The sequence below is a fragment of the Melospiza georgiana genome, chromosome 4, assembly GCF_028018845.1.
Source record: "Melospiza georgiana isolate bMelGeo1 chromosome 4, bMelGeo1.pri, whole genome shotgun sequence".
NCBI classification, from domain to species: Eukaryota; Metazoa; Chordata; class Aves; order Passeriformes; family Passerellidae; genus Melospiza; species Melospiza georgiana.
In genome coordinates this window covers 34,453,905-34,477,181 of record NC_080433.1, presented here as the reverse complement: position 1 = coordinate 34,477,181, position 23,277 = coordinate 34,453,905, and the positions used below count along the sequence as shown (strand labels likewise).

Sequence of the window (23,277 nt, the reverse complement as noted above, 5' to 3'; positions counted from 1 at the left end):
TCTTACTTATTTCCAAAGGCAGGATATTCCAGGCTGGGGCATTTCACATGGACCCCATAAATTTTTACTTTGACATATACATTGTGCTATTTCATAACCTTCATCCAGATTCCAGATTATTAACCTTCTGTTGACCAGAGGTGGGTATTGTTAAACTCTTCATTCCTAACAGGCTTAATGTTCAGGCTTTTGGCTATGTAGGACTTCCTTCTTGTGTTTTTTATTACAATCTATAACCTCTTGGTACTCTAAAAAGTGTATGTTTTGCACTGCATGATTTCCCAGGGGGGAATCTGGTTTTCTGCCCAGCTTTTTTTGAGGAAAAGGATTGATGTTGTTATTATAATTTTGTTCTTCTCATCCTGTTCACGTAATACTCTTTTGTGTGGGCAGTACCACATGCTAGTCTAGGTGACACAGGTGTTGTTACGCATCCTGGTCTTTTGGATGTTAAACAAGTTTAAATTGTTTAAGAAGCCCTGGTTACTGAATGCCTGGGTCTCATCTGAATACAAGGTTATGGCAGGACTGAGGAGTCATTGAACAGATGCTGGGCTGAAAGTAACAGGTATTTTTATAAAAATAAAAATTTACTGAGAAGATAGACTAGCCCCAGAGGAATATTGTGCTACTCTAGTCCAGAACTAGATGATCTCTAAGGTCTCTTCCAGCCAAGCCCTTTCTGAGTCTATGAATCTATGACCTTCCAGGTCTTTTCTAACACAAACCATCCTATGATTCAGTGATTTTGATGTCTTAGAATTTATCTGTCCAGCAGGATGTAACTTCACTGATAGTGTTTAGAGCGATGTTGTCCTATCCTGTAATGCAGTCCTGGTCTCAAGAGAAGATCTGAGAATACCAAAGCTCTACAGAAGGAATAGGGACATGAGTTTATTTCAGTTCCACTGCATCCTTCAAGGAAACCAGGAGATAAAAGTGTAGGTGATAACATGCCCCCCTCTGAAGGAGTTCTTTGCAATTGAAGCTCACTGCCTTAGGAAGCCATTAAATTAAATAGAATTTGATCTAAGTAGGGGTAGGGTGGCTGGAATGGTTTGATGGAGCATTAACACCATTAGCAACTTTAAGAAAAGTGTAACTATGCTTTGGCCATCTGATGGTCATGAGCTAGGATGCTTAGCTGCATAGGGATAATCAGATGACCTGAAGTCATCTTTTTTCAATCTTATGTTTTCTATCCCTCTTTGGTGTCATGTTCTGATACTTGTGTGAAAGGAGAAGCCACTGCCTCAGTGTTCCAGGAGCCAGTCACATCCACACCCACACATCCCTCCAAGATTACACCAGCAGAGACCAAAATCCATCACAGTAAGCAGCTCCATCAGCCAGTGAGTGTTCCTTTCCTCATCACACACACACACACACACACACACATATGCTCTCAGGTGCACTTCTTCCTCATTTAGACTCAACCATAATTTTCCTACAAAAGAGTCTCAGGCATCAGAATTTATAAAATAAAGAATTTAATAGAGAGTACAGCAGCACGTCAACTTGAGCTGGATGCCTTCAGAGAGGGACCATGAACAAAGAAATCCCAGGCAATTATGTGCTTAAGATTATACACCTGCCCTTCATGTGCTCTTAATGCAGTTTTTTAGTCCAGTGGGGATTTTTGGTCTGGGTCTTCTAATATCTTATTGAACTCTTTCTCTGTCTTCATGCAGGCAGGCCATTGCCTTATTTTATTGAGTTGATGGTTGTAGCATCCTTATCTTCTGTTTTGCATTACTTTTGTACCTGTTCACTGGCAGAACATGGGGAACTAAAAAAGTGTTAGACTCAGCATAAATATTACAGCTAAATAATCAGTATATTATCAATATTCTTTATCCTAATGACAAAACATGGCACTGTACCAGTTACTTGGAAAATTAACTGTATTTCAGCCAAAATATCTCTATGAAAGTCCACAGCTTGTGGCTCAAGGCTTCAGGAAATCCTGCTGCTCATGCTAAGCAACTAAAGCTAAGCAAACAGTATTCTAAATCACACAATATTTCAACTATGACTCATTCTATTTCAAATTTATTTAAGCTAAACAACACATATATGCCAACACTTGGTCCTTGGTCGCTGCCATAAATAAATTCACAGAAAAAAGCTTCATTCTTTTCAGGCTGTAATAGGAGTATCCTACAAGATTACAATGTTTGTATATCAGCTAAAATATGCAATAGTTTATATATGAAGTAAGTGAAACTGTCTAGTAATTGAATGTTCCAAAGATGATGACAAAGATATTCAAACAGGCCCAACCCACACAAAAATGCAAGTTGCTGTTTAAACAGTAATGAAGCAACAATTTCCAAGGCTGTGTGGGATGCCTCTCTGATATCCTCCAGCATCCTTACCTGTGGATGAAGTTTTTCTGCCAGCAGTTACTGATTCTCTCATTCCAGGGAAGGGCTGCTTTCCAGATTGTTTGAATGCCAATCCTCTAATCAGCTGGAGGAAAGGAGTCACTTATATAAGCCCAAGAAAATGAAATACTTCTGCAATACAGCTCACATGAATAGCTAGGACTGAACACTGTTTGGCCCCTGAAATCCAGCTTCTGCATCTTCTCACCCCATTTCTTTGGGGCTGTTTTGACTGAAAGGAGTGGGAATTTGGGAGGCTTTCCTCTTCTGACTGGTTCTTTTTCAAGGCAGCTGGTGAAGGCAAACAGAAGGCATGACACCCTCTTCAGAGAAAGATATCAATGGGCTAGGTAACCCCAGCTTTGAGGTGAGTCTGCTCTCTGAAGGGTAATTCTTGCATAAAGAGGTGCAAACCCTGTGGAAGGAGGAGAAGGGGGAAGCCAGGGGCTGGGGCTGCTGCAATGATTCTGGTGTGTGCTAAATTTCTGTCTCGGCTCTTATTGACAAGAATCTGAGGAATGATTTCCTCACTACAGCCCCTGCTGCTGCTGCAGGCTCAGCATACTTTCTACTCTCTGGCACCCTTTTAACTTCTTTTCCCTCCACTATTTCTAAAATGATAATGTAGATGAATGGCAGTGCATGTGTATCTGTACTGAAAAACAGGTGAGATTGTAGCTGTGCTCCTGTGTAAAGCATTTTATGTATTCGTAATACAATAGAATTTTATGTATTTATGTATTTGTAATTACAATAGAATTTGAGTTGAGTAAAGACTGTGTTTCCTTGTCTTTTGGACGTATTTCCAGTGAGGTGAATTGTTAGAAATGTAGGTGAAGAAGAGATTTGGGTGTCAGCTGAGGAGGGCACCCTGTAGAATTACAGATGTGTAGTAAAAGCTGTAAATGATGTGCCAGTCCAGGGCTGTGTGGTACATTGACAATGCTGCTAGCTATAACAGCCATGGGCAAGGTCCTGGGATATGACAGCCCTCTTCCTATCCCAAAGCAGGGGTCACCTCCATTAGAAACTAAAAGTCTGCTTATTTTCTGTCAGCAGGTGTGAGGGAGTGGAGTCCTACAAACATCTTGCTACCTCGATACAGACCACCTGTCTGTGCTGCCTTGGAGGAAGCATTTAACCTCCTAGTGTACAATCCCACATTTCTTGTGTAGCTCTGGGTGAGCTTGCTGTGTGCAGGGGAGGTGCTGTGCCAGCTGTGGGCAGAGCCTCAGGGAAGTGCTCAGAGTCAGTTTTCTTTCATTATTTTTAACAGGCTCTCCATTTTATCTTGTTCTGCCATAACATATCAGAGTTGTGAATTTTTATGGTTTGAATAACCCTAGAGAAGGTAGAACACAAAGGTCTTTTACGTGTGGTTCAAGCAGTTCCGTTCCTGACTGCCTCCTTGATGCACTTACTTAGGGTGTGATGGAGGGCTCTCGTGCTGTGTCTGGAGCCTGAGGCACAGGGAAGGTGCACTGGTCCCCTGGATTCATGGGAGCAGCTGGGCTGAGAACCCTGCTCCAGACTGCTCCTGCCTTGTTCTCCTGCCAGCATCTCAGCCTCACAGGCTGGCTGAGGTTGGAATGCTGGAGATCACCTTTTCCAAACCCCTGCTCAAGCAGGGCTGTCCAGAACCAGCTGCCTAGGGCTGTGTCCAGACAGGTTTTTAATATCTCTGAGGATGGAGAAGCCACAACCTCTCTAGGCAACCTGTGCAGTGCTTGGTCACTCTCACAGCAAAAAAGTGTTTTCAGATTTTAAGATGGTACCTCCTTAATTTCAGTTTGAGTCCAGTGTCTCTGCTCCTTTCTCATCCTGATATCTCCACTCCATCCTTTTCCTGATGAGCCCTGCTCACTCCCCTGCAGCTCCTGGGGAGGGTCAAGCACTCATGTGATGATCATGTGGGGCTGTTACTGGCACAGGCTCTGCCTGCCTGGAATATGCCTCCTGGTTAATACAGGGGAAATTGCAGTGAAAAGAAAGGAGCTTACTGCTGTCTGCCTAGCTTAGCATTTGTCTACCCATGGTGTAATTCAGAAGTAATTGTCTCCAAATAATTCCATGCATGGGCAGTCTTAAGTACCTTGCTGTACATTTGTTAATCCATGGCTCAGGCTCTCTTGTTCTGAAATGAAAATGTCAGCACAGGGAGTTATTAAGGAACACCTTTTTCTCTTGAAGTTTATGCCTGAGTCAGTTTGAATTAAGTCTGCCTTCACCTATCTATTTTGAAGTATCTGTAATGCTCCCAGTTTGCCCAGGCTGGATAAATATGCTGTGTTTGTTAGAGGCTTCTCCAGCACAGGAATTCCAGGGCAGAGTCTCAGGCTTTAAGTTGATTAAGGCTGTTTATTTGAGTGGTACTGCAGTAGAAACAGCTTGAGCTGAGTGCTGCAGGGGAGGGCCCTTGAACAAAGAAATTCATAATTAATTCAATGACACCCTTACAACCTGAGTTCCACACCCCTCACACAACAGTTCAGATCAATGACAATATGAGGGTCTGGGGGTTTAGGGATTACATGGCCTGTTTTCAACAGCATGACCTAAAATGGGACTTTGGAGACTCAACCAAGAGAATGCAAACCTGGAGGTTTCAGGCAAATGATTTTGGTAATAATCTGCCACACCTGCAAGACTTACAACAGAATGCAACATTAATTTTATATCTCTGTTCCTGACCACAGCACTGCCTGTTTGCCCCCACCAGTAGACAGGCCAGGAGTGTTACTTGCTATTGTGATGGGTATTTTGGTGTCTTCAGGTTCCTGCAGGACTTGGAGGATTAAAAACACAAAACAAAAAGAAGTTTGCTGCAGATAAACTGATTAGGCTTCTCCACACAGCAGGTTTCTGTCCCTGCCTGATAGAGCAAGGCATCTCAGCCCAGAAAAGCCCTCTGGTGCCAGGATGCTGAGGACTTGCTGGTTGGAGATGGGCCAATGAAACAAATGCTTTGGGATCTTAATTAGCTTTTGCATCTGGCTGTAAGTGTTGTGGTTTCCCAGGCAGCCTCCTTCCACCCTGTGTGTGCACAGGGGTCAGAGTGGGCTGGAAGGAGGCACGGACAACCAGGAGAATTTGCTCAACTTAAAAGCTGTGGCAAATGAAGCAAAGCACTACTTTGCTTTCCTTGGCAAAATGCGTCTTTATGTAAATAAACACTGTAAGGCACAGAGCTCCCTGGGAAGCCCTGGGGCTTCTGCCTGCCTGGCAGGAGATCCAAGCCTTCCTGGGTAGCAGTTTCAGGCAGCTCCTTTGGCATGGATGCTGGGATTTCCCATCCGCTGGTGTCCCTGTGTTTCAGCCAGCTCCTCTGGAGGAGCAGGGTTTTCTAGTGGGACAAAAGGCAGGTGTTTTATCAAGGCACAGCACTGGTAAAGGTAAGCATAAGGAGATTGAAAGAGAAGACCCAGGAAATGAAATATAAAATGTGCTTCTACTCAGTAATTAGTGGCAGCCAGGTGTTTTAGAATGTTTTATAAAAAATGCTTTTTGGGTGGAATTGGCAGGAGGTACAGGGACCAGAGGACAATGCAGCTTTCACTGATAAGCCCACTGCACACTCTTCCTTGCTTCTGGTGTCAGTTTCTTCGTCCTTAACTAGATTTTAATGATATTAACACACTTTGGATGTCCCTTTGAGATTGAGACACCCTCTATTGTTTCTTCAGGCCTAGACACACTAGCACATAGAAAAATTTTCCATATATGTTTTGTGCCTCTGTTTTAATTTCCCCTCCTTGTTTTTGTTTTGTTTTGTTTTGTTTTTTTAATATTGTGGCACTGTTGAAAGCTGCACAGGGGGTATTCCTGCCAGATGTGGAGCATGGCTGCAAGAGAGGCAGCTGCTGGGCATCTGCAGGGCCAGGCTCTGGCTAACAAAGTGTCTCTCCTGTTGTCCAGGGTAAACATAGGAGCCACTGCCATTTCTCACCAGCTCATGCTGCCTGGGGCCCAGAGGAGGGTGGAGGCACTAGCCACAGTGGGACCAAGCTTGGCTACACTGTCACAGATGTGCCTCCCTGGTATCTGTGCATCCTGCTGGGCATTCAGGTGAGACGGGAAAGCAGGTGCAGGCTGGGAGTAGGGGAAAGTTACGTGGCTGTTTAGCCAGTTAATTGGGGTGAAACATGAATTTGGGAGTGTTGTACTTTCACAGGGCTTGAATGGAGCTCTGAGGCTGGATATGAGTGAGCTCAGGTCCTTTGGTGCACATCCTGAGCACTGATCATTATCATCATGCCCACAGCTACATTGCACCCTTTGAAGTGCAAATGGTCAGGCAGAGTCCTGGGGCTGGGATCAGTTAATAAGAACATGTTGGGTACCTTGGCTGAAGGTAGCCAAAAGTGTAAAGACTTTCTGAACTTCTGCCTTCCTATGGCAACAAAAGCCACATGCTGTTTTGGCTGGTGTCTGTGCCAGGTGTGTTAAATGACCCAGTGCCACCAATGCCATGCTGGGTAGGGAGCCTGTGGGAAAAGGGACCTCAGAGTCATTAAGATAATGATGGACTGTGCTTGGAGGTTGGTGGAATTTTGTACTTTGTTTTCTTAAATAGAAATTTAGAGTGTATCAGCCCAACACATCTGCATCATAATTTTAATAAAACATGCTTGTAGTGAGTAAAGTGTGCTTCTGAGTGCCACCAGTTCCACCTCTGCAGTGCTGTGTTCCAAAGTGAGAGTGAACAACATAGGTTAATAATTAAAATAAAAAGAGGTTTAAAAATTGTTTTCAGATTTAGTCATTAACAACAGGCCATTGTAGAAATGTCTGTGACTCCTCTGACAAACACAATGCCCAATTCTTCCATTCTTTGGCACTCACTTTTTATGGTTATCTATAATTGTGCTCTGTGAGAAAAGCTACTGATGGCAAAAAATGTGTAGCTCCAATTTGCCAACTTTTTATGTCATCCTTTGTGGTGCCAATGAGATGGACTGAAATATTTGCATTCACTTTGCCTGATTGCTCTCTCCCGGTTCCTTGGGAGGCCCACAGCTTCCTGGAAAAGTATGTCCAACAGCTTTGTCTGCAGATGCTGGGGATAAACTGGTTGTGTCTGACAGTGGCCTGGGAAGTCCAGAGCACTACAAAAGGTCTTTGGGCATGTAAAGGAGGAGACATTTCAGTGGGTGCATTGCAATTCTTGTAGTTGCTTTGGAACAGCCCCTAACAGAGCATTAAAGCTGTCAAAAAAAAAAAAAAAAAAAAAAAAAAAAAAAGAGAGAGGATGGGTAATGGGGTGGGTAATTTTAATATAGCACAAATCTGTGAGTTCTCTCAACAACATAGTAATAACAGACAGCCAAGTCTGTGTCCTTCTTCACCCAGTCTTTCTCTGTGGCTCCTAGCACTTCTTGACTGCCATAGGAGGTCTTGTAGCCGTCCCACTGATGCTCTCCAAAGGCCTTTGCCTCCAGCATGACCTACTGACCCAGAGCCACCTGATCAGCACCATCATCTTTGTCTCAGGAATTTGCACCCTGCTGCAAGTCCTCTTTGGAGTGAGGTAGGCCAAATTCGAGAACTGAAAACGCGAGCAATTACTGGGTGCTAGGCCACCACCCTGTTTAGAGTTTAACAGTGAGTCATTTGTTACCCTTGGGCAATCAGGGTCCATGCCAAAGCACCCTGAAACTTTGCAGGGTTACCTTCCTGCTCCGAATTTTCCATCTCCTGATACTTCGTATACCTTTTGTTGGGCTTACAAGGAATCTGTCCTCAAAATAATAGAGCGTTGCAACATGCAGTAAAAAGTACCTGCTTGCTCCTTACCCCAGGGATCTTCCAGCTGAGGCAGGAGCCTTCTGATTTGGGCCCAGAGTCAAGAGAACACAGATTTTACAGGAAACTCTAGGGATGAAGTCCATCTGCCACCACTTAGGGACTCAGGGAAGAGTTCAGCAGCACATCCTGGTATGTGGTGCCACTTCCCATGCTCAGGGATTTGGGGCATAAAAGGTAAATCGTTTGCTGATGAGCAGCTAGCAGTGAGATGAGCATGGAGTTGCTATTCAGTACCCAGAAAAAGAAGTATTTAGTGACAGAGATGACTGCAAGTACTCCCCTTTTCCAGAAAGACCCTGTATCTTTGCTGACCTTGAAACATTTCTTCTATTTCCCTTGTCACAACTCTGGGCTGTCTCTGTCTTTCCACAGGCTGTTTTATCCTCCAGAATGGTGGGAACCTGTGGTTTTTCCTTCAAAACATTCTTTGGCTTCTGAATCTGAGGGACTCTGGTTAATCACTGGTCAACTGCCAGCTCCACAAAATGTTTTTCTTCCTCCTGCTTCATTCACTACCGAAACTTTTCTGTCTCTCTTAGTCTTAAGAAGTGTTTGTAGACAAACTTCCTGAGGAGTGCTCTGCTTCTACATTGTTACAGGATTAGTGGAGGAAAGAGGAGCACCTTGACCACAAAAAACAGAGAAACTGGGTTTTCAGCTAAATTCAGGCTGGAGTCCATGACCATCACTGCTGGTGCAATTCAGGCATTCTGAGTTCTCCCAGGCACTCTCCAAACACCTGAGTGCATTCCTGAGAGCTGTAATGTCCCCTGCTGTCTGTTAACTGGGGATTAAAGAGTAACAGAGAGCCTCTCTCCCCCATGGATGAATAGCTGATTGAGGTACAACAGGTCAAATTAAGTGGTAAGGAGCTGTTCCCATGGGATAAACTTGAATGGCTTTTGCCATGTTGAGGGTGCAATTGCCTTGTTGCTGACCCCAACTGTAAGGCATGAGGACATTCATGAAGCAACAGCCAAGGGAAAAGCTGACCCACTGCAACCTGCAGCTCAGTCATGTTACACAGCATGAAAAAGCAGCAGTGGGTCCCAGACAGTCACTGGAGACACTGTCAGAGGCTCCTGAGGGGAGACACAGGTCATTTGTTGTTATGGTGAGTCCTGCTTAGTAAATGCTTGGACATCATATACTGATTATCAAAACATAGTATTGCCTTCCCTATTTCTGCAGCTTTCCCTCTTGCAAACCCCACAGGAAAGAGTTTAGTGTACCCCATAAGCATCACCTTGGCACCCCATTTTCCTCTGAGCCTACCCATGACAACACTGGGCACACCCATGCAACTCTGGCTGTGAAATATCTTAGGGACCAACACAACAGAAACTGTAAATCTATTATTAGATTCCAAGTCATGGCCCTGGGCCTTCTCTGTTTCTTTTTGTTTGTTTCTTGTGCCTTGCCCAGCAAAGTTGTTTCAAAGCTTTGACAGTGTTTCAGTTGCACATGACTAGTATAAATATTTGGTTTAGGTGACAGAGACATGGTCTGTTACAGCTACACCATCCCCTAATTCAAGAACGTTAGAAATTCCTCTGTTTCAGGGAAAGCTGTGCCCTGCAAAAGCAGTCACCTGAATTGCCGTCCTATGGCTTTTCTGAACAGGTGCCATGAGAGCTCCTGGCACAAGGAGAGGTTGCTTTGGGGGCTCCTCCTAAGGGTGCTCCCTAAAGAAGGAAAACAGAGGCACCTTGGAGATTTCCCTTGGCTGTTTCAGGGATGTTTTGCCCACCCTCAGGCAGCTTAGGATTTTTCAAGCACACTAGAGGAATGGTTAAAAATACGTGCATTGCAATGGGGGCTTATGTGGAGCTTTGAGGAGTCAGTCAGACCTTTTAGGTCTCTGTCTCCATTTCTTCATGCATGGAAAAAGGCTGGTGCAGCTCAAAGGAGCATTGGTCTGCTGTATAAATCCCTGCATGAAGCCAGTGCTGAACTCCTCTGGAGATGCAAGTTCCTTGCTACTCTGAGGGATTCCCAGAGGGAGAGATACTCTAAGCCAGGAGACATGTGGTGTGGGGGGAGAGCCAAGGACTCCCTAGTCACCCAGTCAGTGCCCACAGACCCCTCCATGCAGGTTTCCTTTCTAGTTTCAGTGGAAGTGAAGAAGAGGAATTGGCATTAAAACCCAGTGTGCTAAATGCCAAGTCACATTTTCTATCACCCTCAGACTGAGGATTGTGACATGGAGAGTACTTGGTGCATGCCCTTGTGTGCATGAGCACATTGTGAAGAAAACCAAAGCAGCCAAAGGGAGAGAGGCAGCAACTAGATATTGGCAAGATTGACTGAACTTTTCTTCAGCATCTCACCGTCTTTCTTCCATGGTCTTCTTCCCCTGCCAGACTTTTCCTGCTCTGTGCATGTCTGTGGTCTCATCAGCCATTAGAAGCACTACTTCTTCCTTAACAGGGGTAGCAGGGTTGGGCTGTAGCACCCATGTGCCCCTCCATTGCTGGTATTTGAACCTCAGCTCTTACCCCATGGCAGTGCTCTTGTGTGCAATGGGCAGCAATTCCTCCCCATGGTCAGTGACAGTGACCTGCCACAACAATTCAAAAGATCCTGTCAGAGGCCATGGGCAGACTGATTTTTAAATTTATTTTGCTTTCCTTTCTCTCACCCTTATAGAGCAGAGTTTCTAGCACTCTCACTTGTCATGTTTTTCCCTCTGCTTTCCTTCCAGGCTGCCTATTATTCAAGGAGGGACTTTAACATTCCTGACCCCCACCTTGGCAATGCTGTCTCTCCCCAATTGGAAGTGCCCTGCCTGGACAAACAATGCCACCTTGGTGAATGCCTCTTCACCAGAATTCATCCAAATCTGGCAGACACGGATGCGAGAGGTATATTACATTTTCAGTGGCACCTGCTTTGTATCAGGGCTGTTTCTTTCAGTAAAGTGCCTGACCATATCATGGCCATCACAGCTGGAAAAACTTCTATTCCAAACCTTGGCCCTCAAGCTGTTGCAGCTTTCTAAGCATCTATTCTCTATCAAAAAAAAGTAGGTGCTTCACTGCTGCTGAACAGGGGACATGCAGACCTCCTCATGTGATTTATGGTCCCTGCAAAGTCTCCACTGGTCCAGTCAGATCCCTTCTCTATAAAGCAAGGTTAGCCCAGAAGAAGAAAGGGAGGGAAAATATTTTCTAGGAAACAACTGTGTCTAAGCACAGGAAACCTAGTAAAAAAATGCAAGGCAAAACGTACTGTAAATATTAAGGAAAAGGACATTCTTAGGTAATCAGAAGGGAGGAGGAAAAGTCAGGGATCTCACGGCCTTATTCTACATCAATTGCCTTTATCAGAGCAAGTGACCAAATTTGCCTCTGTGGATCCATTTGTTGGTGTGTTTTCCAAACCCCTTGGGAAGTGTTGAAAGCTCACCAGGGGTTTGCTGTGCAGCACAGGTTGCTCTCTGCTGATACACATAAATCTGTCCCAAGGGCACTGCTGACGTCTTGTTTCAGCCTGGGTCATTCACCCAGCCCCTGGAGCTGGGGGAGGAAGGAAGGTGCTCAGCACCACAGAGGTTGCAGCTTGGGCTTGTTACCAAATCTGAGAAGGCAGAGAGCAGCCTTGCCCCTGTCTGAAGCTGACACTGAGGTGAGCAGCATTTCAGAATGTAATTGCTGGCTCCTTGGCAGTGATTGTCAAACACTGGGAAGTTCGGGGTGATAAATGTGCTCCCAGAGTGAAACTGATACTCATGAAAAAAAAAGAGGCTGTGATGAGTCACTTGCCTCAGCAGTGTGCTGAAGAGACCCAAGCCCTTCCCAAAAGGAAGATCAGTGGAGACCATGGCCCTGCTCCTGTTTTTGGGGCAAGACCTTTTCCCCTGACTTGGGCAAGCAGGCAGGACAGTGCAGGGCAGGTGATGCATGCTTGGTGGCCCAAGAGGACAGGGAGGAGGTGATCTCTGGAACAAAAGTCCATCGGCCAAGGGGGGAGTTGCTTTGCTGCTGCTTTGGTGGTCCTTCCCACATGTAATTCTTAGCCAGGTTTGTCAGCAGGAGGCCTCTATGCCACTCTGTAACTAGAGACTGAGCCTGGCTCTCGTGCTGGATTTGCACTCACACGAGGAAAAGGCTCAACAGCTGGAGTCCCTTCCAACCTCTGTTTTTTTTTCCAGGTGCAAGGAACTATCATTGTAACTTCTTGTTTTCAAATCTTCGTTGGATTTTCTGGCCTGATTGGATTTCTGATGAGGTTCATTGGCCCTCTGACAATTGCCCCCACTATCACCTTGGTTGGACTACCTCTGTTTGAGTCAGCTGGAGATATGGCTGGGCAGCACTGGGGCATAGCATTCCTGTAAGTCTCACATCTCTGTGGGAAAGATGAGAGTACACAAATCACCTGCCTCTAATATGAAACCAAGTGTCACAGTCTGTAGCAGAGTTCCCCTGGGTTCAAGGTTTGTATGTTGAGCACCAACATGTGACAGGCTTGTGCAAGGCAGCCATGTGACATAGTCATTCTCCTCCAATCCCCAGGAGGTTAAGCTCTCAGCAACAAAGCAAAACCCAATCATGAGTTAAAAAATCATTGATTTTTGTAAAAATACAAAGTCCATAGGTCAGTAGTGGTACAAGCCTTCCCCGTGTGTGCAGTCTCTGTCACAGTTGTCTACACAAACTGTCTTATACACCCGTTATTTAAGTTTAAAAGACATTCCTAAAATGACCAAGTTGAGCATTCAGGCTGAAATAGTTGGTGCTTTATGTATTGTCTTCACATGAGTAGGAGGAATGGTTCCTTCCAGAGTCCTAAGGCTGCTGAGCACTTCTGTTTATGCAAATGGACAAAATGGGCACTCACAGTCTGTGTAGCATTAAAACCAAAAATGGAAACCAGTTCCTCCTCAGACTTTCTCCCTCCAGCCATCCAGTGCTTTGAATTGTGTATGGCATGGAATGTCTTTGCAGAGAAGTGAGGACAGAATTTTCTTTTCACTGTTGGAATTCTGCCTGTCCCTGACTACTGCACCTACAATTTGTCACCTTTTCACATAGGGAAAACTACCAGTTTTCCAGTGAAGTCAGTACACTTCAGCTGGGGCAACTGATTTCTCACCAAATCCTATCCAGATAAATTCATTCCATCTGTAAAATTTAAATTTGTTGTAAAATAATGAGGAGGCCTTCAGAGGCCTGGCTAACCCAGGAAATGTCCATGGTCTTCTAGCAGCTCAGCAGTTGAAGTGGGATGCCCAGTCCCTGCCCTCTCTCCACATGTGGTAGCCTCCAGCTTCCTCTGGTTGGCCCCTCTGGGCAAAAGGCACATGGGGGGCAGGCTGTGAGTGCACCCAGATGTGGTGCTGTTCCAGATGTGTCCTACACAAGGGATGGGAGAGGAGCTGCAGCTGCAGTTACTTCCATTGTCACGAGGCCCGGGTGCTGCCAGGGACACAGGGAACAGCCCTGCCATGGAGGGCCCCTCCTCAGCTCAGCCCTTGCAGACACAGAGCCATGCTCTCCCCTTCTTGGCTGGCTGGGAGGCCTCTGAGGGCACCATGTGCAGCCCCACAGTCCCAGCATGGGTTTTTCTTTCAAAACAGGGATTTACACAGCCAAACCAAATCCTCTTCTTTTACTCTGTGTTACAGGAGCTTTTTGCCTCTTGAAGAACAAAACCTGAAATCAGGAAAGAATAAATCCTGTATTTCTAGTATATCTGAATTACACAGGCAGAACCTGCACCTTGCATGTCTGTCAGGTCTTTCTTTTAATTATGAGGCATTTTTAACCTTTCTGCAACAGTGTCGTGCTCACAGGTGCACTGCCTGGGGTGTCAGTCTTGAAACAATAGAGGTAAAAGAGTTATTTGCAAATATGCAGAGCTATCAGTAGATTGTGATGGAAAGCTTGTTCCTTGTCTAGCTTGGTGGAGTGGAGAGCCACCCTCTGTTGCTGAGAGCCTGTTTTCATGGGTCTTCTGGAGTCCTTAGTTCTTGGGTAGCAGGTGTTCACTTAGTGTGGGGACAGGTGGGCAGCTGGGCACTCCCTTTGTTTATGGTCTCATTTTCCCTCCTTCTAGGACTACTTTTTTCATAGTTCTGTTCTCTCAGTACTTGAAACACATTGCTGTGCCGCTGCCATCTTACCAGAGAGGCAAGAAGCCCCACTCCTCTCCAGTCTACCTCTTCCAGATCTTCCCGGTACGTTGGGGTTCCTGGATACCAGGGAATTGTGACAGGGACTGGTCTCACCCACCCTGAGCTGCCTGGGCTCTTTCCACTCGTTTCCAGATGAGTGAGTGCTTCCCAGCTGAGCCTGTGTGGTAAGGGGCAGAGAGGAAAAAGCTCCCCATGGCCCTGATTATTGGGAGGGAGAGAAGAAGAGAGGGCCACCAGGAGCTCCTGCTGCCTCTTTGCCTCCCGTCCGTGTGCAGGGAGAAGGGTCGGGCGGGGACACATTGTCCACCGCAGCCATACCCTAACCAGCCCCCACTGCTGCTTGTGATGGGCAGGTGCTGCTGGGGCTGTCGCTGAGCTGGCTGCTGTGCTACGTGCTGACAGTGACCGGCGTCCTCCCTGCGGCCCCCAGTGCCTACGGCCACCTGGCCCGGACAGACAGCCGCGGGGACGTTCTGTCACGGGCTCCCTGGTTCCGCCTGCCTTACCCAGGTACCGCCGCCTCCCCTTCCCCATCCTGCCTGCTCCTGCCTCCACCTCCACTTACCAGGAGGAGAGGACATGTCAAAAATCAGGCGAACAGCCACAGTTCAGAACACAGTTCCTGCTGTTCTTCCTACCCCGGGGCAGATTTCAGGGCAAGTGAAACCCTGAAATTCCACCTGAACCGAGCTCTTTACTTGCAGGTCAGTGGGGAATGCCAACGGTGAGCCTGGCCGGGATCTTTGGCATCCTGGCCGGGGTGATTTCCTCCATGCTGGAGTCGGTGGGGGATTACTACGCCTGTGCCCGCCTGTGCGGGGCCCCGCCGCCGCCGGAGCACGCCATCAGCCGCGGCATCGGCGTGGAGGGCATCGGCTGCCTGCTGGCCGGGGCCTGGGGCACGGGCAGCGGCACCACGTCCTACAGCGAGAATGTGGGAGTCCTGGGCATCACCAAGGTGAGCCTGGCCGCACGGCGGTGCCTCCCGGAGGGCTCCCCGCAGGGTGTGCACATGGCTGTGTGCTGGGCCTGGGCAGTGAGCTCAGGCCGCCTCCCCAAAGTTTTATAACTTATATATTGTCGGAGTGCCGGGGGCCAGGACGGTCGGGACAGACGGAGACGAGAGATCTCTGCAGCCAGGTGATGGAACTTGGGGTTTATTGCAAAGGGCCTGGGTGCAGGGCCCTGCTGGGAGCTGCCAGCTGCAGCTCGGAGCTGGCCCGAGAGAGGAGAGGGGTAGAGAGGCTGAGAGAGAGAGAGTAAGGGAGTAAAAAAAGGTAAGAGCATGAAAGGGTAAGAGAGTAAAAGGGTAAGAGACTGAGGTTCTTGTTACAATACAATAAATCTTCTTCTGTGTTGAATATTCTAATTCTCACTAACTAATTTAGTACAATATACAAATCCTATAGCATTTACATACAGCCTATAAGAATTATTACATTACCATATTGTGTTACATTTTAAACCCTAAAAACAACTCTTTGGACCCTTTCTGCCGAGTAGGGTCTGCTCTGACCTGTGGACCTGTCTGCAAGCAGAGGGTCTTGCTTCATCAAAAGGGGATTACCTTCAGTCTGGCCATGCCATTGTTTTCCAGTTGTTCAGTAACTGAGGTATCTCAAAGCTTGCTTTCATTTCAATCTTGCTTATGGTTTCTATATTCTCAAAATCTTTTGCCAGACAATCATGTTTATAAGGCTTTCCTGTTTCATCTTCCCCAACAATATATAACTTAGAACATGGGAAAATTGTGCCTTGGCACATTGGTGACCAGCTCAGCAGCACTGCAAATGACTTAACAGAGGTGAGCAGTGCTTCCCTTTCTCTGCCTCTGGCCTGCATAGGGAATTAGTGCACTCACTCAGATACCTGGCCTAGGTGAGGCTGGAGAGACAATGCTACATCTGAGATAACCCATACGGGCATGGAGAGGGAGAGGAGAGAAAGGGAAAGGGTGAATATTAATAGGGCTTCAAATTCCACAACTTCTATAACCCAAGGATGGCAATCATGTGAAATTGATTTAGACTATTTCTTCAGGGTTACAAAATGTGATTGCAAAGGTTTGTGTGTGAGTCCCTTGAGTATATTAATTGCACTTATCGGGGAAAGAGATAAGCTGGACAATCAGATCAAAGATTTTCACTAAGCTTTGCAGCCATAGGATAGGCTGCCAGACATTTAGGCTAACTGGACAACATTTTCAAATCATTGCCAAACAAGCAGAAGAGTTGTGAGTCAGTAAATAAATCCTTACAGCTTCCACTCCATAATATTGCTTATTTCACTGGATTTCATAAACCTCACGATAACCATTTTTCACACATGGCAGTGTTAGTGTCTGACTGAGGCAGCTGCCTCGAGCACCAAGGGCTGCCTGGATGTCTGCATGGAGTCCAGTTTAGCCCATCACCACGTGTGCGTTGTCACTAGGGAGTCTGTGCATACAAACCATCTACCTGAGCTGGCTCTTCCTGATGTGCAGTTTGCAGCATGCTTGTATGTATGGGATGCTGCCCAATTTCATAATTGCCAGATTACAGGACATGTATTCTCACAATGTATGCCAAGTCCTCCAGGAGGACATGCCATCCTTGCTGATTCAGGAGAGGTATTTCCCTTGGATCCCACCTCTGCTGAAAATAGAGTGTCATCTCAGTCAATTGAAACCAGTGTAAACACGCTGGCTGGGACAGATGGGGGGTGCTGAGAGCACAAGGCAGATTTAATTTCTTTTTGTACGTGGGAAATACATTCTTCCATAACAAATGGAAACACAAGGAACTTGTTTCCTCTCTTAAACACAGATGTCCAGCACCACTGGAGCAGTCTTTGGAGATCTCAGATACATACAGGGGCTGACAGATAAGGCAAGGAGAAGCTACCAAAATGCAACATCTTACATGGCACCAGGCACCAATATTTAAACTGCTTGATCAGGCCCAGTATGCCAGTATTGAGAACTCCTTTCCAAGAAAATGAGGATTTTAAAGAGAGATAAAGGCCTGAGAATCACCACATATTGTGGGGAACCCTGCAGTTTCTTCAGCCTTAAGAAAGAGAACTGATTTTTTCATTTTCCTGACATAATTGAAGCAAACTCCAAACTAGTGGCTTTAGCAGAATATGGTCACAGTGCTATCACTGGATTAGGTCTTTTGCTTTTAAGGCCAACTCCATATACTTGGTAATTCAACATTTTAGCAAATTGAGACTTTGAATCTTTGTTCTAATCCTGAACAAATGGATCTGTTGACTTTTATTAACTAACATTTAGATGGTAATAGTGTCCCAAGAGTCAGCCAGGGTATAAAAAGCAATGAAGCACTTGAAGGCAATGCATGATTTTTTTTGAAACTCCACACCAAATCTTTTTTATTTATCTTTCACAATCAAGAAAGACTTCAAATATTTTAAACTGACATGTTTAAGAAATACTTAAAAAGAGACACTATTAGTTACTGAGAATGTTTTTGTTGAAAGCATTCACAAGCCTGTCCTGTAATTAGACATTCTTCAGATATTTGAAGGGAGGGATTAAAATATTTAATTGAATTATAAAATGTTTGCAGAGGATTACAGAGCTGCCCTGACACAAATATTGTAAGTTTAGCATGATTCTTTGGCAGTCCAAGTTTTGGTGTGGGCAAGGCTTATCTCGACTTGGAAGTTTAAGGAATACTGCTGCTTTCCTTTTCACTTTCTATATAAATGTCTCTTTCAACCCTTTGTTTGGCAGATACTTTTTCTTTCCTATTCATATGCTCTAACAGATCTGAGTAAAGGGCATGGCTTGGTCCTTCAGCCCATCTTTTTTGTAGGGCTTAACCAAGAAAAGGCCTAGGGGAAGAAATGAGAAAAAAATGGTTTTACTGAAGATAGATGGGTGATGAGAGATAGGGACAGAGCAAAAGACTTCCTCACTTCTTATTTTTTGACCATAGAAAGGATAGATCAGATCCCAGAGCTTAGGATGGAGCAGCCAGCCAGCTCTGGTCTCTGAAGGGAATGGAGGGATCATTGTGGGATACCTCATTGAAAGCCACTTCTGGATGTCAGTCCAAACCCTGGCGGAAGGATTGTCCAGTGAACTGGCTGGGCCGTTGCAGTGCCAGGCTTGTATGTATGCCAAGATATTTCTAGGCTAAAGCAAGAACAAGTGGATATTACTGTGCTCTTAATTATTCTTCTTTTTTAATTTCAGTTTAATAGCAAACTGTTGAAGTTCTGTCAGTAGTAGGAGAGAGGATAACACAAGTAAATAGGTGTGATGCTTTCAGAGTGCCTTATGTGATAAATATCTATGGTGCACAGACACTGATGCTTCCCATTCAGTGTCAGCATCCCAGCTCACAGCACCTGTCCCTGAACATGCCATGCAGTGCTAGGGCCAGAGCAGCAGCACCTACCTGACAGGCTGGCTCTGGAGCCTGCCCCCTGGCCTTCCTCTGCCGATCAGTGCGTGACTGCCTCCTCTTCCTCTTGCTGCAGGTGGGGAGCCGAGTGGTGATCATTGCTGGTGCCTGTGCCATGCTCCTGAGCGGCATCTTGGGGAAGGTTGGGGCCATGCTGGCCAGCATTCCCATCCCTGTGATTGGAGGCATGTTCCTCGTGATGTTCGGTGTTATCGTGGCAGTGGGCATTTCCAGTTTGCAGGTAAAGCTCTGTGAGCACTGCTGCCTCCCTGGCGAAGGGGACTTCATTTCATTGAAACAGAGAATCATAGAATAAGCTCAGCTGGAAAGGACCCATCAAGACCATCGAGTCCAACGGCTGGCTCTGAGCAGGACACCCCAAGAGTCACACCGTGTGCCTGAGAACATTGTTCAAACACTTCCTGAGCTCTGTCAGGCTGGTGCTGTGGCCATTTCCCTGGGGAGCCTGCTCCAGTGCCCAATAACCCTCTGGGTGAAAAGCTTCTTCCTGATACCCAACCTAAACCTCCCCTGACTCAGCTCCATGCCATTTTCTGTCACAGGTCATGAGATTTAAGAGATCAGTACTTGCCCCTCTGCTTCCCCCCATGTTGCAGACTGCAATGAGGCCTCTCCTCAGGCTCCTCTTCTCCAGACTGAACAGGCCAAGTGACCTCAGCTGCTCCTCATACAGCTTCCCCTCCAGACCCTTCACCATGCTCGTGGCCCTCCTTTGGACACTCACTAATCACTTTATATCTTATATTGTGGTGCCCAAAACTGCACACAGCACCCTCAGTTTGAAGTCAGATTCTTACAGAGTGTATCAGCTATAACCACACTGCAGCAAATGCAAACATTTACGTTTGTAATTCCTCAGGTAAAGATAAGGGGCTGTACCCAGAGGGGCTGAATCCCAGAGGGCTCCCTGGCATGGGCAGGGCTGGCTGGCACTGGGGACTGCAGCATCACAAATGCCCCAGCAGCACCAGGGCTGGGTCCATTCCTGATTCCAGAGTTTGCATCCCACCATATCTCATGAACACAAACAGTAATCCAGAGTTTTGTGCATGTAATGTATGAAATTTCTCTGTGCAGTATACAGATATGAACTCCTCAAGAAACATCTTTATCTTTGGATTTTCTCTATTTGCTGGCCTCACAATTCCCAACTGGGCAAGCAAAAATAGTGCTCTGCTGAAAACAGGTAAGAAATGACATCAGAAGCATTTTCTGCAGCATTAAATGGAAGTAAAGGCTGACCAGAGAAATCTTTTAAAATAGTTTTTTCCTTATAAAATGCTGAAATCTGTGCTTTGACTGTTGCCTGTTTCTTTCTGAGGGCTATTATTACCTTTTGCCCTGGATGCATAGATCTGGTGCAGAAATCTCTCCTTATGGTCAGTGACTGAGTTGTCAATGAATGAGGCTTTCTTATGTGCTCATACACAATGAAATGCTGTGCTTTCAAAATGCAAGAGCATTCTCCTCTACTAAATTCCATCAAGTTCACTTTATTGAAATTTTCAGCTCTCCAGCAGCTGGCCCTTCACTGTGTCTTGTGTGACTGATGTCTTCATCACAAATGCCAGTGTCCTCTCCTAAAGCATACATGGTGTGCTGGCTGGGCTGATTAAAGAGCTGGGCCCACAAACCCCATGCTCTGTAGATGTCCTGTCAGATGCCCAGTGCCACTGGGCTTTGCTCATGGCCATCCTCAAGGGGAGACATCACACCTGATGAGCTTGTGCTGAAATCCCATGCTAAAATTACTCACATTTCTTTGGGAACTGAAGCTCGTGCTCTGTAGGGAGCTGTTAGGTGTTGTGCAGGTGCTGAATGTGTTTGGAGCAGAAGGTGGCTTTTTCTCAGACAGTGCTGGGGTCTGCACTGTTCATAAACTCTTAATGTATTTATGAGCCATTTCCTGCCCACTGTGAGTCTGTGAATAATCATGTAGAATAAAACTGTAGGTCTGAAACTGGCTGTGAGATCATTCTCCCTTCCACTCCAAATCTTACACTCTGCTTTGGATTTGCAAGTCTTATCCAAGCAAGCCTAGTCCAAGCAAGCATGCAGCTTGCAGCCTCTTGGCACCAGAAATGTTGCTGCTTAAACAGGTAAAATGCTCTTCCTACACCACAATCCAAAGGTTTTTTTTTTTTTGCTAGGGATCATCCAGCTTGACCAAGTGATCCTGGTGCTTCTCACCACTGGCATGTTTGTGGGTGGATTTCTGGCATTTATCCTGGATAACACCATTCCAGGTAAGATTTGCTGAAATGAGCTGGTAGTCTGTGCCTGTCCAAGGGTTTGTTCCCTGGTACTTTTTGTTTTCATGACTCCTGTTCTATGGATACAGTTGTGCTGGCAACCATGAAACACCGTGTGACTGCACTCCTCCCAGAGAAGGTTGAGGAACAGGAGACATCACTGAAATGGTCTCTGGCTGGAAAACAGCAGCTTATCAAAAATAAAATAATTTGTCAGGAAGAACCCAGGCTGAAGAAAAGGTTTATTTGGCAAGCATCTTTCAGGGAACATACCTGCCTAAAACCATATTGCTAGTTAAAAGGAGAGAGGAAAGCAGCTGTAAGAAGTGGAAGGAGCCAACGTGTGCCAGCATGGGAGCTGCTAAAACTGAAGCTGAACTAAAGCCACAGAAGTGGAAAGCAGTAGGAAAGGCTGGTGCTGGCCCTCACAGGCAGCAAAGAGCCTTGGATTTTCATCTAGCATGGGGAGGGAGGGCATAAGAATAGGAGAGGAAACCCTCTTTTCTGCTGCAGAAGAGCAGGAAGAAAGGATGCTCTTTTCTGTAAGATTCTGTTACTGTCTGAGGCTTCTCAGAAAGCCAGTCTCCTTTTGGCTCATTAATTTTCCTGCAGCCTTCAATCATCAGCTCCTCTGGGCAGAATTTACAGGTAGGATTAGTCCCTTTCCCAAGAGGTTCTTTGCTGCCACAGCAGTTACAGGCACTTAGGAATTCCTTTGGCTAGGGTAAATACCTGTGACTGACTAGTAACTGCTGCTCTGAAGTGTCTGTCTGGGCAGTTAACATCCAGCCTTGCTTTCCCAGCACTGCATGAACCTCCCCTTTGAACAGTTCTTGGATCTTCTGTGGCAGGTGAAAACTTCTTGGTATACACGATTCCCATGGAAAGCATGGAGAAGGCTGCTTATCTGGAAGCTGTTGCAGGAAAAGGATTAATGTCTGGAAGCTCATTAGTGAATATTTGTAGAGTTCTTTGGAGCTGGAAGGGTTTAAGTAGAAGGGATTTGTATTTTGTGCTGGGTCTGCTGGGATTTGAGCAGTGGGTGTGAGGCACACAAAGCAGCCCTGCTGTTTTAAACACAACCTCACTTTGCTCTTGCAGGAACACAGGAGGAGCGGGGGCTCCTGGCATGGAAGCAAAGCCACAAGGGAGGGATGGAGAGCTCTCAGCTCATCTCCAAGGTCTATGATCTTCCCTTTGGCATAGGCACCAGATACTGCAATGTCTCCTGGTTTCGCTATCTCCCTGCTTGCCCCAGAAAACTGTCTTGTGACAAGAGAATGGATGAACTGAAGGCTGCTAGGCAGAAAACCAGTGTTGAAACAAGCTTAGAAAGGAACTCTGAGGTTGGTGCTGATACACCAATCAGCACCAATTGGGGCTGATACAAAGATATAAACACTTTGCCTGCAAATGAACTCATCCTAGAAACAGGGGTCTGAAAGTGTGTCTGCAGCCCCCATCGTCTGAGCATGAGCTGGCAGCTGTTAGAGGGGGGAGCAGGAAAAGGATAATGTCTTCTTCTTCCCAGCTCTGCTGACTGCACCACTGATAGCCTTGAAGAAGTAATTTTTTCCTTCTCTCTCCCTGCCTGCTCACTTGTAGGAAGAACCTGATCCCTCCTCAGGGAACACCAAAGCCCAAGAAATGCCTAGGAAAGGTTTTCTGTTTCCTTCTTGCACTGACCCTTGGGCACCCTAAGGGGCAGCTGCTCAGTTCAAGCAGGAGGGCTTCTTGTCCCCTGATGTGGCAGCTGAAGGAGCTTCCCTGACATGGGCCCTGCACCTCTCTCAGGCATCCCTTGGGTTGGGTTAATCCCCAGCACCTTAAAGCAACACCCACCTCTCACCTTGTGTTTTATACCTCATCGTGGCCAAGGGGAAGGAGCGGGTGCCTCTAGGTCATGATTCATCTCATTCCAAATTCCCATCATTTAGCCAGTCAAATGAATGTTGTTGTAAGAGAGGCATCTAAAGTTAATGGGATGGATTGTCTTCTGAATCTGTCTCTTCTGCCTCAGACCACAGAGGGACTCTAGGGACCTTAGTTAGGTTCTTAACCTAACAGAATAAACCAGCCTTACTGAAATGTATCCCATCTTTGGAGTCTCAGGAGAAACAGGCTGGGCACCCAACCTTACAAAGATGAAGGAATCCTCATCAACTATAATGGAGAAAGCACTTCTGCTCACAATCTTACACATCCCTATGCTGCTGCTGTGCACTGTGTACCCTTGTTGTACCTGTTTGGTCTAGTGT

At 46.2% G+C, this 23,277-nt stretch overlaps 1 protein-coding gene across 1 annotated transcript; it reads left to right on the top strand.

Annotated features, from left to right (window-relative positions):
* Positions 1-2,566: 2,566 nt before the first annotated feature.
* Positions 2,567-23,102, top strand: LOC131082725 (solute carrier family 23 member 1-like). The gene is made up of 12 exons (XM_058022825.1): positions 2,567-2,754; positions 6,303-6,452; positions 7,757-7,914; positions 10,897-11,056; positions 12,346-12,527; positions 14,253-14,373; positions 14,685-14,841; positions 15,036-15,289; positions 18,823-18,987; positions 19,845-19,953; positions 20,918-21,013; positions 22,121-23,102. The coding sequence occupies exons 1-12, from the start codon at positions 2,701-2,703 to the stop codon at positions 22,402-22,404; spliced, it is 1,890 nt and encodes a 629-aa protein (XP_057878808.1). The 5' UTR covers positions 2,567-2,700; the 3' UTR covers positions 22,405-23,102.
* The last annotated feature ends 175 nt before the right edge of the window (positions 23,103-23,277 follow it).